The 16,097-nt window shown below is 41.1% G+C and overlaps 1 protein-coding gene across 1 annotated transcript in view; it reads left to right on the top strand.

Annotated features, from left to right (window-relative positions):
* The window catches only part of TPH2 (tryptophan hydroxylase 2), a 117,829-nt gene extending 110,363 nt beyond the window's left edge, over nt 1-7,466 (top strand). The window contains exons 10-11 of the mRNA XM_014833271.3: nt 3,830-3,963; nt 4,093-7,466. Of these exons, the coding sequence (XP_014688757.1) occupies nt 3,830-3,963; nt 4,093-4,267 (309 nt within the window). The 3' untranslated portion in view covers nt 4,268-7,466. The remainder of the gene's footprint in view (nt 1-3,829; nt 3,964-4,092) is intronic.
* The last annotated feature ends 8,631 nt before the right edge of the window (nt 7,467-16,097 follow it).

Genomic DNA, 16,097 nt, shown 5'->3' with positions numbered 1-16,097 from the left:
TCCAGACCCCAGGGGGAGAGGAGCTGCAGCAGTGGTGGACAGTGTGGCTGAATGCAGCGTCCACCAAGCATGATCTTGAGACTGAATTAGCAGTGATAACGAAATAGAGAGCATCGTCCATGTGCCTGGCACTTTGCATGTGTTACCTCATATAATTCTTACCACAACTCTAGGTTATGGATACTATTCCTATTCCCATTTTCCAGATGGATGCTGGAATAGGCTTACAGAAGTGGAATAGCATGCCCACACTTCATGTAGGAACTTGAGAGAACAATTGGGTTCTGAGAAATGTTTGATGTTGAAAGAGATTTTTTATTTAAAAGGCTGCAACAGCAAGTGAGTCTTAATTTGTGCACTGAAGCCAATTAACTGGTAATGGACATCTCTGCTGGGAAGGGTGGGGAAGTCGTCCCCAGGCCCAGGGCTAAGGGCTGCTCTGGTCAATTTATGCTGGCTGGGGTGGCAGGAGGGCATGTAGTATTTGTGCTGTGTACTTGTAGGCTCTGTTAAAACTGTATTGCAAGAAGAGCTGTAGAATTCACACAGATCAATCTTTTCAGTTTATCAAAGATGAAACTGCCTCCCCACCTGGGGAACTTTCACTCTGGCCTCTGGGACAGCTGTGTTAAAACCCAGGTCTCCTGGCTCTGGGTCCTGTGGCCTTGTCTTTAGCACTATGGGTAAATCCAAAATAGTCCTTGTAGAGAGCGTTTACATGAGAGCAGGTGAGTCTCACGCATTCCTGCACTTTTAAAATGGCTTTAGAGGGAAAGACTGTCAGCCAGAGCCTCTCAGCATTATACAGCCTCTCTCTCAGGTGGTTGGACTCATTCTGGCAGACTTCCGGATATGAGAATGTTACACTTCAGGAAAGATTCACCACAGACTTCCCCGGGGACATCAAACAGTTGGGTTCGATGTTTACAGAGAATCCACTCTGGACATAGAAGAGAGGAAGATAGCTGCCCCTGCAAACCAAGCCGGCTTAGAGGGGGACATGGGCAGGTGTTGAGCAGCAAACGCAGGAGGACTGCACTCCATTGGGCAGCGGACTTTAGAACCCATGGAGACACGGATGCGATTTTATAGCCTTGGAGCCATTCTCAAGTATTCAGAAACAGGGGACTTCATGGCTGTGTGGATGTTCCTGACAGTTGTCACACGGGAAAGCTCCCTGTCAGGTAAATTAGACCATTTATAGGTGTGATCACAGCCTCATTTGTTGGCTTCACTCACTGGTTGCTCCCCCAACTCCAGGCTCTAGTCATTCTCCAGGCTCATCCTTGGGCTCCATTATCACTGCCATATTCATAATAGCCAAGGAACAGTTCTGGTCCCACACTCAAGGGAGGGAGAGGGTCCCAGCAGGCTAACAGTGTACTGGACCATAGCACACTCCTGAAGATAAACTGCATTGTTCAGAGCTTAGACCAATCAGCTTTTGGGTTTTCCTTTGATTATTACATTAGGCAAGTATGATATATATTGCCTGATGGTCTTTGCCTCAAATTATATGCTGTGAATCAACTGATTGTTCTTGAAGTGTGGGGCAATGCACCCTGCCCTTCTGGCTTATTCTTGATCTACTCTCATCCCCTTTACCAGTTAAATGAGTAAATAAGCTCATCTGAGTAATCAGTGGAATTGTCAACCTGATAATTTTTCTCAAACTACTCTGATTTCCATCTCTGTTATTGCATACACACATTCTGGAGGCATCCTCCACATGTAGTGATTGCTAAGGTTGCTACTGTCCTCTCAGAGCATTGCAGACCCAAGCAAATGAGTTTCACCCACTGCTTGTGCTTGTCCTTGACTCAGTGAAGTCTTTGGCTTAGCAGGGATGCCCCCGGGGAACCATGTCTTAACTGTTCTTCTAGCCTGTTCTCTATCACTCTGCCTCCGTGAATGTGAGGATGAAAGTAGAAAGATCAAGGATACTGAGCCAGTCCCTGTCCTTCCTTTCATATGGGCTTATGGATGGATAGAAAATTAGAGCAGCATACTAAAGTAAGATGCACCCAGAGTGCAAGAAAGCAACTTATAATGCTGAAGACTCCGGCAAGCCAATAGGAGGCCTTTTCTTTGCAAAGGAGCAAGAGCCCTCATAAAAGGACATTTTGTCTCTTGAAACTGTGAGGTTGCTTTTAAGATGTGGACAGAATTATTAGTCATGTGGAACCGAAATGCCCTGATGCTCACTTCACTGCATTGAATCTAGCACAATACATTTGCGTATTTGTAGTGACCTTCTGCTTACAATGAAGTTGTTCCGTGGGCCAACAAAATGAGTCCTCTCCAGGAGTCCCTCTGCGTCCCCTAATTCGTATGCGTGCCCTCCTTGGCAGCGGGCCTTTGCGGGGAAGCAGAGCCCATGCAGGGCGGGGCCGTGCACCCTCTGTATGACAGGCCCGTCCTCTGGTTTGCAACTGTATTTTCAAAGTTAGGGAGCCACAGTCTTCTTCATGGAAGGTGCAGATTACCCCATGCATTTTGAAATTGTTGGGGGAATATACCAGGAATATTGTACAGGAAAGATTTTTCAGCATTTTTCCAGGAAACCTTAGCAGTTAGAGATTGAGAGAAAAGTGCCATGGGTGGAATCCCAAGGCCAGAATAGATAGTGTCTTCAGAAGTCACCCAGCCCAGACCTCCCATTTACAGCTGAGGAAACGGAGGTACAAGAGGTGACATGACTTGCCAAGGCGACCCAGTTAGCAGGCCGACACTTGGACTAGAGCCCAAGTTTTCTCACTCTTAGTTCTGTTACCCCTTTTCTCTCTCTTTCAACTAACTTATGCTTTAAATTAAGAAAGGGACAGTATCAAGAGGAATATTTCTCAAAATATAGTTCACAGCCACTTATGTCTGAATCACCTTAGATACCGTTAAAATGCAGATTTCTGGGATTCATCCTGACCTACCAAATAAAATTGAGGACTGGGTATCTGCATTTTTCATAAGCTCCCAGTGATTCTTATGCATATTACATTTGAGAATCATCAGTGAGGGTCTATAAATGGGCAGGTGGCACATGGCAGGAAGTGACCACGAACTTGTAGCATCACTGAATTTATCTTGAGAATACATTCATCGTTCTTTGCTCTTCTTAGTCATGTGGTGAGCTGAATGGAGCTAACGATGGCTCAAAGAGTAATTACACTGGCTTTCCTGTTTTGCTAATGCCTGCTCTGGGCATAACTATAGCTATTAATATTACCTCTTTTTTTCCCAACCTGGCAATATTTATCTGTCAGTATATTGCTCTGTTGACTTGGTGGAAGGTAAATGAATGCTTTTCAGGTGTCCTTAAATATATAGGCCCACTCCAGACTATTGATACACAGTACCTGGCCTCAAAACGTCTCTCACTGAGTCCACAAATAGTTCAGGCAGAGTCCCAATTACGTCTGCATGCAGATAATTATTACTTCTGCCAGTTAAGTGAAATTTCTACATTGCTTATAGCAATAAATTTAGTACTATATTTATGCTCTCCGTGGTTCTATTCACAGCATAGATTTAAAATTCCATTTCTGTTGGGATACAGCTCTGAACTGTCCTTCAGTATGAATTTGGCTGATAATAAATAAAATGATACCATAATCTCATTTTTTCCCTCAGTACCTAACAGACTTTAACCCCCACCCCCACCCCAAAACCCTAACACTCAATTTACCCTGCGTTCGGGAGAGCTCGCTATTTCCTGGCAGACTAGTAGCTGAGCGGTTCCATAAAAGGACTGAGCTGTGTTGCAGAAACGGGGTGTCACGGCACTTGGAAGTCTCCTTCTGGACTTGAATGGTTTCTGTGGCATGTTTTGCAGCACGCTCTTTCTGACAAGGCATGTGTGAAAGCCTTCGACCCGAAGACCACGTGCTTGCAGGAGTGCCTCATCACCACCTTCCAGGAAGCCTATTTTGTCTCTGAAAGTTTTGAAGAAGCCAAAGAAAAGATGAGGTAAACTTATTTTTTCTCCCATCTAGAGAAAATGACTTTTTATTTTTCTGGCTCTGTTCCTTCTTTCTATCTATTTCTTGTACCCATGAGAGTTGATTGCATATCCTTCTATTTCTGTTTATGTTGCAGGGAATTTGCGAAGTCAATTACTCGGCCCTTCTCAGTACACTTCAATCCCTACACACAGAGTGTTGAAGTTCTGAAAGACAGCAGAAGTATTGAGAGCGTCGTGCAGGACCTCCGCAGCGACTTGAATACAGTGTGTGATGCCTTGAACAAAATGAACCAGTATCTGGGGGTTTGATGCCTGGAACCAGCGTTGTCACCGGTGTGATCATTGTGGGGCTTAGCAGTCAATGTCATATAACACCAATAACTTTCTGTGTCTTGGCTTGGCTAGTAAGCATGCAATTCTGTATATCTCTACTTTTGTGTGACTTACTGTGTTAAATGTGTGAAACACCATAAAGAACCAAGTGAACAGATAACCACTCACTGCATGAAAGATTGTAGTATGTTTAAGTGTCTTAAACAGATTTGACGTTCCTGCTTAGTGTCCCTAAACAAACTGCATCTGTTTAATATTTGTAACAAGTAACTCTTACGATTGTAGCTTATGACCTTTTCTTTCTCAAATCTGAGCCTTTCCTCTGTGTTCAATAGATAAAATGAAAATAGCAGTGACACTATTCCTGTTTTCTGTACACCAGTGTTTTCACAGCATTATTTGAGATAAACCCAGAATTGTATGAAACTTCTCATCATATTAACAAAAGATTCAGTATTCTGTTTCAAAAATTGTTGATGTAACACACTAGTTGGAATGACTTTTAGGTTGAGTTCATTGTGCAATGTAAGAAAAGAGAGCTTTCTACAAATGGAATATATAGGTTGCATTGACCTTGTAGAAACTGAGTTGTAGCATGCTTCCCAGAGTATTTTGGGAGAGAATACTCTCAGAAAGAACATTAGGAGAGACTAAACAGTGGGGAATAATCATGGGACTGTGAATTTTATGCTGGAATAAAGTGAATTATTATGCTCATGTGTTTAACCCATTTCTCTTAGAGACAATAAAATCATAAGACTTCGCTTTCAAAGATGTGGAAATTGAGTCTCAGAGAGGTTAAGTGATTTGCCCAAAGAAGCAGTTAGTCATACACCAACATTTATAACCCATTGCATCTTGCTTTTGGATTGCTACAAAGTTCAACTTGTATGCGTATATCTATACGTAGTCAGAGAAGGGACGCTAGTGGTTATCAAGACTAATGTTTATCACTAGGTAAGACTTGGTTGGGAAGGGTTGCCAATGGTACAGATGTTTCCTCACACAGCCCCAAACCAAGCCAGATCTCTGGAAGTCTGTCCACTTGCCCGAAGTTTGGGCAAATTTGGGCAGACAGTAGTGATACACCACAAATCTCTGGCCATCCTTGCCATAAGAGGTATAAGCAGGTGATTAAGTGAATAAATAAAAAACTGCTGAATGAGTGAATGGATTTCATCTTCCCCGATTCCCTCAGCAAACATAGCCACCACTCTCCAATTGTGCTTTGGTAGTGCAGAATACTGGGCAGAGGAGACAGGGCAAGAAAAGGAGAGAAGGAAAAGATAAAGAAGATGAAACGATCTTAAGTTAGAATTCTAAATATTTACTTGAGGAGCTTCCAAGGATATTCTTTTAACAGGAAATTACATATAATTTAAATCTAATTTATACTCTTATACAGGCCTATTATGAGTCATAAATTTTTGGACTAAATATCTTCAACAAGAAGATGAGAAATTTAAAATATACATCAGAGAAAGGTAAAGTTAAAATGAAAACTCAGAAGTGTGAATATTGGTTTCTTAACTATTGCACGTCTTTCATTGCTGCAGGGTTCTCAGGACAACTGAAGCCTTGAGACGAGATTTGGTGGATGAAATGTGAGAGTTATGCAATTTAAATGCTATTCTAAGTGAAAGAGATAGTGCCTTGAAAAGTTATTGACGGTAGAGAAACGATCAGCAAGCTGAACCAAGTTAAAAGGATCTAGAATGATCAAGTACTTGTATATTTCAATAGTTTTATAGATTCATAAATACAGAGGTTCTTATAGCTTGCTTTGCTAGATCTGGATGATCCTGAGTAATTGTTTACTTATAAGTATTAGTCCAAAATAATAATCCGCAACAGTAAATCCAGAAATTTCCAATAAACAATAAAAAGAGACTAAGGACAATAGTCCAGAAATTTCCAGAATTAGTTGCCAAATTTTCTCAGAGGAGAAAATTGGCTAAGAAACTCTTAACATCTGCCTTCTGTGTTGTTTTCATAAGTTGGTGGTGCTTTAGACGCTATTAAAAAAACCCCATAAGTAACTACCAAGCTTTTCCCTCAGTTAAATGTACCAAAAGAAGAACTGTATTTAATTGTAAACAAATTCTCTCAACAAAAATGACATTTGAGCTGTCTTCTGGTTGGGTTACTGTGGCATCTTCAGTTTTCATACATGTGAAAAATCTATGTTGTTTTAAAATAGAAGAGTTACAAAGTAACTAGGCTTTCCCACAGAGCTTATATAGGTATCACACAAGGAGGAAGAATGTCTCGATTCTTTTTAGATTTGTTCTCCATTCGGAATAGCAGTAACCATGGTTTTTACAGTGTAAAACAATGGAATTATGGTTTTCATTTCTTGTGAGCATTTAACATGCAAATGCCATTACAACTAATGATGGGCAAAATTCTACAAAATTTAATAGCCATCATAGGAAAAGTATTGGCAGAAAATGTTCCCAACTGGAAATAGTGCAACAAAATAATCACAGCCAGCTACTTGTCATATCTGCTATCTACTCAGCGTAACCATTTGTCTCAATTATGCCTCATGACTTAAGGGTAGATTAAGTAGATCTGAGGGCGATTATAACTTTAAAGACACTTGCTCACTGTCATCTCACTGTGAACTGCTGCTTTATTTTGGCTTTGCTGCTGACTTCTGTAATCAGCTAATCAGAAATCAACCCAAGGTTCCTAGCAAGACCAGGTTTCTTGCGCATCAGAGTTTGCAAAAAAGAGTCAGATTCTGATTAGTCCAGTTTTCTTCTTGAAGCATTTTTGTCTGTTATAAGTTAGGATCAGGCATCCAGTGTATTCTTGAATGGTCAGTTTATTTGGCATAATAAAAGCATAACAGATTTTTCATAAGTTGCATCTTTTAATCTTTTAAGAATAGGGAACTTTGATGCAAGGTGGTTTAAAAATTTTTTTTTTCTTACTTTAGTGGTATGTGATGTGAAACTTGGGTTTCTGGCTTAGTTTCATGTATTTATCGTGTAATTTAGAAATGACGCTTTATCGGGATGATATATCTGTACTTGTCTTGCTTGCACGTGGTAAATGGGCTTGAGCCTAATGAATGTAAAGTATTGCAACATTTACCACCATGAAAAGTCTAAAATGAAAAACAGTGTGCTTTAAGTGGAAGCAAATAGAAATACAAAGTTTCATTTTCAAATGGAGTCATGGCTCACATCATCTCATTTTCTTCATTTGAGGAGGAAAGCATTAATATAAGATGTAGTTGTTCTCCAATTCATTTGATCTAATTTTCAACTTCTAAAGAATAAAGTGCTGATGCTTACTCTCATGAACTATGTCGTACTTATAATGAAAAAGAAAGCAGCTCAGAGTTTTCCAGTGCATCTGAATTTTTTTCTTCTTCAATTTACAGACACATTCACTTATTCTGGGAAATGATTCTTATGCAGATTGCTGTATCCCGGGGAGAGTCACTGGAATTAATAGTGGGATACTGCTTCTTCTCATATTAGATTTGCATGTGTTCAAAATAAACCAGTTCTGGAACATGAAATGGTGATTCTTTATAATGTGACTTGGGGTCTCCAAGCATTCATTCAGTGGTTTAGACCATACTGGGGACTGTATCAGACTCTGTCCTAGACACTGAGGATACAGTGGTGATTAAGACAGAGGAAGTTTATGCTTACTTTGAGCTTACATTCTAGTAGTGAGACACAGGTGAAAAACAAGATCATTTGATTGAGATCATGGCAAATTTTATGAAGAAAATCATTAGGGTGATATGATAAAGAGCAATGAGGGAGGGAGTAAGGTGGCATGAGGGCGTTTCTGAGCAGGTGGCATTTAATGAAGAACCATGGGATGAGAAGAAGCCAGGCATGAAGAGGGCCGCGGAGAGAGTGTTCCTGGAAGAGGGGACAGCAAGATCAAAGGCTCTATGGCCGAAATGAAGTTGATGTGTCCGAGGAAGAGAGATTGCCAGTGGGCTGGAGAGGAAGGATAAGAGGTCAGCAGGGGAGAAAGCAGGGGAGAAAAAGGGGTTCACAGGGGTCAGGAGTACTCTAAATGCAGAGAAAGTCACTAGAGTGCTGTAAGCAAGACAGGACAAGACCTGATTTATATTCTTAAGGGGTTACTCAGGCTGCTATGGGGAAATGAATCATAGTGAGGTTGGAGGGTGGGGGTAGGGACAAGAGTGGAAGCTATAAAACCAATCAGGATGCCACTGCAAATTTGGGATCTGCAAAGTCAGTATCTTGCTAGATCGTGGTGGACATTATTACAAATAGTTGTAATTAAATAAGTTACAAAGTGGGTAACTCTAAGTGGGTAGGTCAGAAGTATCAGATGAAATCCTGGGGAAACTGGAAGGACCGGTACCTGGGTTGTTTATCATTTTGCTGGAGAAGCAGACATCCAATGATATCCAGTGTCTTTTGCAAATACTTAAAGCTTCCTTTGACAAAACAACATCGTGTTAAACTTTCCCTGGCCAGCTTTTAAGGACACAAAGCCAGGCTTGGAAGCGAATGCATTTTTTATTGTTGTGACTCACAGATATTGAGTCCATAAGCAAAATGAAGCAGAGAATGGGGCATTATTGGTTAACATTGGTGGTGCTAACATATAGGGTAACTCAGGACAAAAAAAGCTCCCTCTCCCCTGGGCAAACTAAATAGTTGTGTTCACTGTCCACTCCAGCTGTTTCTGTAGGAATAGACCACATAAATGTAGGGGAATTAATTCAGTCTATTTCCACTCTTCTCGCTGCCTCCTTTCTCCCCAAATGTATATTTCAGATACCCCAGAAAGGTTCACGTGCTCTCTCCAAGAAGGATGGTCTGGTGCAGCAGCTGAAAGTATATTTCCTTCTTTGGTAAGATGATAGTGAGCCTGATGTTCAACCCAAGGGCGTCTGTGGTTATGGTGCCTGCAAACAGCATTCTCATAATCCAGTCTAGATACAGTTTTTATAACTGAACAACGAAAACGTCTGACAGATGCGGGGAGAGTAATTTGAAAGCTAGATGGCACAAAGAAATCAAGTTCATTTTCTGTCAAAATCAAATCTTGAAAAAAGACATACAGCTAGCCCTCATTTTACAGGTAGACCAAGATAGTCTTAATTATAGGAGAGGGGTAGGAGTTCTCTGGTCCCTCCTTCACTCCCTCCAGATCCTTGAACTCTTCTTACTTTTCAGCTTGTTAATTTCCATGGCACTAGCAAATGCTGATTCAGTAGGTCTGTTATTCCCAAAGGTTTGCAACCACTGAACACATCTAACGTATAGCTTGCCCAATTTTAGTGAACAGCTAACTTCACACACGTTAATGAGGCCAATTATTGGCAAGTGAGTTTGAAGTGGAGAACATATTAGGTTTGCCACTATAGCAGTTATTTGTTTATCGGGATTGATTGAGGCAAACTTCCTTTTGATCGTTACGTCTGATTGATCACAGCGCATGGCATTATGAAAGAATGAGGTTCCCAAATCAGACAGTTCCTTGGAATAAAAATCTCTACCTTGCAAGGGCGGAACATGTTCCCCTATCCATTTCAGTGGGAAAGCCTAGCCATTAAGTTGGAATGGAGCCTAATTAGCCTCCTCACAAACCTCTAAAACTTCTTGGTCTTTCCCGTTGAGCAGAACTTAAAAGAAGCCTAAATTCCTCCTTTGCCCACATCTAGTCAATATCAAAGAAAATAACTTTCGGGGTAATACTTACTGCTGAAAATGAGTGCAGACATAGCAATCCCGATCTGAAGTGGCATTGGAAAGCATAATTTGATTCACCCAGCCAAATGACTACTGCAAGTACAGATCATCAGCATGGCCCACTCCAGCACATTTGAATTGGTGATCAGCTGACATCTAATTGCCAGACTGAGTCTGCCTCCTGAGCTTCTGCCTGGGAACAGAGGGAAAAATCCGCATGAGTCTTACCTAGCCTGGAGGGAGGTATTTTTTCCATGTTGGAAATACGACTTTGAGGGTGGTTGTCTCACTGCTTACACCAGCGGGTGGTTCTTTGCCCACCATCCATGCCCTGTCTGTCCAGTAACTGCACTCTCCTTTTTCTGTTGTGGACACCCTCCTGCTTTTAGCCCATAGCTTGGGTGGGGCTGACTCCACCTCCCAGTCCCAGGGCTGGGCTTATGACCAAGCTTGGTCAATGAGATATTACATCCCCCTGCCCACGAAGATTGGTGTGGGGGTGGGCCATGCCCTGAGGTGGGCCAGCTAAGATCAAAGCTGGACTTTTTGGGAATCATTGGGAAAGAGGTGTGCTTCTTTCTCCCGAGGTGGAAGGCACTGGTACGTGAGTCTGGAATTTCCAGCCGCCATATAGGGAATGCAGGGCCCAGAGTAAGGGATAGAGGCAATCTTAATGACGTCATCAAGCTCATGAATTTAGCTGCATCTGAAGCTAGATGTACCTTTGGACTTTCCAGGTGGGTGAGCTAACAAATGGCCCCTCCTCCTCCTCTGCTCTCATTTTCCTGTTGCTGTCACTGGCACCAAAAAAGTGTTAACACTCAGGATAGAAGCATAAAAGGAGAGGCAGGAGACTTTAGATTTGGTTTCTTCACATTTTTCATCTTGGTTTTAGAAATCAAACTTCCTGAAGGAGCTCTATTTATGTCCTTTTGGCTTAGTCTGTGCCGTGGAAATATGGGATGTCTGACCTGTTTATCCTCTTCTAATGCTGGGAACAGTATGGCTTCTCCCAGGGAGATATGGCCAGCAAATTGCTCAATAGAGTGTTTAATAGGGTCCTAGGTGACCACTTGAGGTTTGATCTGTAGGCCACCAATTTATTCCATGGAAAAAGAATATCAACGCAAATTAAAATTAAGATAATTTAAGATAAATTTTTCAGTCTCAGTCTTTTGTGTTTTTTTTTATAACTCTTAAGAGGATCTGGTTTTCATTAGGATTGGGCACCTTTAAACAAAAATTCTCTCCCAGAGTATAGTAAAAAGAACTTGGGCTTTGGAATCAGGAAAACAGAGGTACAAACTCATTTTTCTGTTTACTAGCTGGGTGATCTCTACAGATCAGTTTCATTTCCTGTAAATGGGAATGAGAATACCTCGTTTACAGAATTGCCATGGAAATTAAATACTATATATATGTCTAATTGTGAAAATTACTGAACGAATATTAATCTCCTCTTCTTGTTTTTAAGCTATCAGCCCTTTAAACATCTCCAGCTTTAAGTTGATAAAGTAATTGTACCTTAATGGCCTAACACTGTGCCAGAAGATGTACTATACCAGGGTTATGGGTCATTGTTTTTTTTTTCTGTGACTTTTCATACTTTTATTTGACCAGATTTTAGTAGAACTGACTGAATCACATTCAGACATGAATCTGTAGCTTGTAGTCATTTGTATGATGGCCTTAACTCACTACCTGGAAAGTCAAAGGCAACGGATACCAGTCTTGACTCAGGGACCTCAGAGGTGCTTCGCATTTCTCTCTGAACATCAAAATTTGTATCTATGAAATGGGAATAAACATATAAAACCTGTTCAAATTAATGAAACAATATAAAGGTTGGAACTTTTTGGAAAGAAAGACACTAAGCAAATCAAATATTATTCGTAGTTCATTGAATTGTGACAAGTTGGCTCTGAGAGGTTCCACAACTCTCCATCTCAGAAAAACTGAGAGGGCAGGGTGGTTGGTGGATACGTGCTCCTGTCACCTGTCCATCTGCTAAAAGGCAGGCCTAACTAACCCCCTCTCTGTCAGCGGTACTGCATTTCCAAGGCTCTGTTTCAGAGAGCAATTGCTTAGGGTTTTCTCTGATGAAAATAAGATCCTGGTCAGAGGGAACAAATTAAGTCCAGAATATGAATGCACTTTATTTGCTGAGCAGGAAAGGGAAGTGCTAAGTGAAAATAGGAAATTGGAAGATTATGTGTTGGGAGAGCAGCTCCTTTCATGCTTGCAGTTAATGGACTGAACAAAAGGTGAACAGTCTGTTTCATGTGATGATTCACTAACGCTAACTGACAAGGTTTCCATTTCTGAGTCCTGTTCCTTATTCAGCTGCTGGTTTTGTAGTGCAATAGTACAATTATCCGTCTATCTGTTGTGTTGCATAAACAGCATGGCTGAGATGTATGTGATGAACAACCATAAGTGCTTAAATCCTTCCCGTTAAAGGAAGGAATGAGGGAGAGGCAATATGGACTGTCTCCTGCTTGCCTTGAAATAGCCATCTGTTTCCCTTGTGATGTCCTCTTCCCCGGAGATTCCACTTTCAGAAAAATATTCTAATATGGGAAGGGGAACAGAAGCTGGATTAAATTTCACTTTGAGCTTTGTTCTTGCTTCCTTTTTGTCTTTGTTGTAAATTAAACAACTTTGAACTGAGGAGTAGCTCTAACCACCAGCCTAGACACAAAGCAGTTACCCTTGCGGCTGTCTCTGCCTGAGGACCTGGGTTAGGCACAAGGAGAACTGGCATGTGACAGCCCAGCCTCATATCAGTAAGGATTATAATAGAAAATTGATCAACTGTTAGCTTTACCTTTCATTTCTAAATGTTTCCTTTGTTGACTTTTGTTTTTGTATTATTTGTCTAATTTGGGTTAGCTTGATGAACGAAGGGGAGCTTTGTTACAGGTGACTCATGGAACCCAAGAGCAGGGATGCAGTGGCCTCCAAAAAGGACGAGAGCTGGTGACTGGGAAGACTTCAGAATCTCCTCTCTGCCTTCACCGCTGCATTCTCTGCACACCTGTTTCATCCCACACTCCAGGACTCTGTTTTCTTCTTCTTTTTCCTCTGCAGATGGGACTTTTCTACTTACCCATCTGCATGGTAGAACCTGGGAACTCTATAACTCCTGAGGTTTACGTGGTATAGTTTGAGCCAGAGACAGACTCATTGACTCAGAATTCAAATTTCGAATTCTTGGGAAACAGAATCTGATTTATCCAGTGTGGGTCAGGTGTCCATTGCCTGTCCAACTGACTGTGGTCAGAGTGGAAGGGTAAGGTGGTTTAACTAGGGCTGCAGAGACCCTCTCTTGTGGGTGGGGAGGCAGTTCTGGGAGTAGATGGGTAGGGCAGAAACCCAAATAGGATTTTATAGTTCAGACTACAACTATTGTCCCATCATAAAAATCTTTGTGCCTAATAGAGATTGTCCTTGGATCCCAAATGACCAGACTTGGGGTGGGCCTTTACCCTCTATGTCTCATTTTTATCACTCCCTTTAGGACTTGCTGGCATCTCATCCAAATGTCCCAGTTTTTGGAGAGCATGAAGTGAACTCATAAGTAAGTACTTTCTTTGGCCAGTCCCTTTTTTCCCCTCTCCTCTCCCTAAATGCTTTGTGTCTGACATCATCTCACCTGCAGGCTGGAAGATGACTTGGAGGGCTCTTACAATGAATTGGTGGGTAAAGGGGAGAGACATTGGGAACAGAGAAGGAGCATCCAGAGGTAGGAGGGTCAAGAATATGTGGTCCCGGAAGTTGAAGAAGGGCTTTAAGGTTTAAGGAGCTATGTACTCCAAAGAGCTGATCCCTCTCTATCACCCACCCATACACAGGTGTGTATGAAGCACCTGTGCACTGGACATAATCATGAGCAAAGCCAGATAATTCCACGCATATGGACTATATGGTCCTACTGGGATTCCCGTCTTATTCTGGGAGTGGTATTTTTCTTTGGAAAGCTAGATAGATTATTTTGTGGCCTAGTTTCTATCAAGATACTACCCGAAAGGCAGGCTGATATAGCAGATCAAGTTCTGTCTGACCACCTAGATGCTGCACCTGTGAGAGGTTTGTGGCACCTACTGTGGGAAACTTTGGCGCTGCTTTCTTTTTTCTGCCTCAAACTTTTCCAGGATTTTTTTCTTGGTATACTGTGACCTTGTAGCTGTGATGGTTTGGGCTGTATAACCTAGAACAGTGCGGGTGGAGACCCAACCTAAGAGGTCTGTAGAGTCAAATGCCTCCTTTAATCTTAGAAGGAAGTTGACTCATGAGCTTCACTAAAGCTTCCGAGTAGAAGCCTCTGCCTGTGCTAAAAATGTTGTCTTTGAATGACCACACCCGATTTTTACAGATATTTATAGCTTCCCTCTCTCTTTTTTTGGAGATGTGTAGTAGTTTTTTTTTTAATGAATTAAAGCGTTTCACTAGCTAGTCATAGTTTGTCATTTAAAATTACCTATCACAATCCAGGGAAAATTAGATAACTGTGGACTAATATTAATTGGCTTGTTTTTTCAGGGTTAGTTTAATATCTATTATTTTTGGTATAATTGTTATACATAAAATGAAATCAAAGAGAACTAAATGGTAGAATTGTCTGAACACAACATCACATTGCCACATTTTTTAGAGGCACACACACAAAAGGTTAAAAATGTTTCTCTTTTATTTTATAGACTAATTTTCTTGGTTCTTCTTGAATCAGGTTTAAAACTTGTAGTAAGGCAGTCAGTATTCTTCATGCATGGGTGTGGATGCGGAAATGGGTTTGCTTCGGCTGAGCATGTGTATAGATTTTATTTCCTCTCTGATATAGTGGCTAAGAGCATAGATGCTGTGCTCAGATAACCCAACTGAGAATCCAGTTCTGCTACTAACTAGAATAACTGGCTTCATCACTCTATTTTATCTGTGAAATGGTAACTGATGATGGTACTGATCTCAGAGCTTGGCTGTGAACAGCAAAGGAGATGATATATTTAAAGCACACAGAATAGCATCTATCACCTATCGCACGGAGTTCTTGTGAAGAGAAAAATAGCATGAAGAGTACTTGGCTCAGTGCCTGCCACTTGGCATTTGTAAATATCCAATAAATGTGAGCTATTATTATTTTATCCATTGTTCTTTCTTAACCATATGCTTCTATCTTTGTAACTTCTTTTATTATACAATTAATATATTGGTATATTTTTTTTTATTGGGCAAGAGTCAAGAATACACAAGAGTGGAGAACAAAATATGAGCATTCCTTTTTGTTCCCAACCTCATCACTGCCCTCCACAAACTCAACAATTGTCAACCCTTGGTTCAGGGAGATTTTGGTCCTCTCATGATTTCTCAGTCCTTCCTCAGCATACTTTCATAGTGACTCTTTCTATTTTTTCAATTTGTGCAATGTTCCAAGCAAACACAACTTGGAGCTCAACAATATTTTTTGATGGAAGGTCAGGCTAAGCAGGATCTGGAAACTAGAGTCGTGTGAGTGGTACTGGAGGGAACAGGGAGATTCACACAAAAGAATATCTACTGGTGGGCAGGATAACGGCCTTCAGCCGTCTGAGCGATTCTGTGGATTGCCTACCTTCGTACACTCCTGTACATATCCATAAACACTCTGGTTTTGCGAGTTCGCCCCTGCCAGATCTGCCAAGTTGTAGCCTGGCTTTCCTTCTGAGCTTTAAGGGAGTCAGACTTCTTTTCAATGACTTTTTTTGACTTGTAAGTAATAAAGAGTTTTTTGATTCTTCTTTAAATGGACATTTCATCCTACTTGGGAGACGATTAGGGAGACATTCAGGTTTTTGGAACACAAAAAATAATTTTGAAAGGGAAAGAAAGATAAAAATAACTCCCAGTTGTACAGAGTCTTGTTTATTATTTATCAAACACAGGTGCTCTTTAAACGTGTTATCTTATTAATCTTCACAACAACATTGTGAGGTAGATATCTCTTCTTTTTTTCAGATTAATAATCTGAAATTCAGAGAAAGTAAATAACTTACCCAAGGTCATGCTGAGCGCTGGTATCATTTTTATGCCTGAATGCTGATCCCATGGCCCAGTCTCTGGACTTTGCT

This window comes from Equus asinus, chromosome 4, assembly GCF_041296235.1.
Source record: "Equus asinus isolate D_3611 breed Donkey chromosome 4, EquAss-T2T_v2, whole genome shotgun sequence".
Taxonomy (NCBI): Eukaryota; Metazoa; Chordata; class Mammalia; order Perissodactyla; family Equidae; genus Equus; species Equus asinus.
This window is presented reverse-complemented; position numbering and strand designations above follow the sequence as displayed.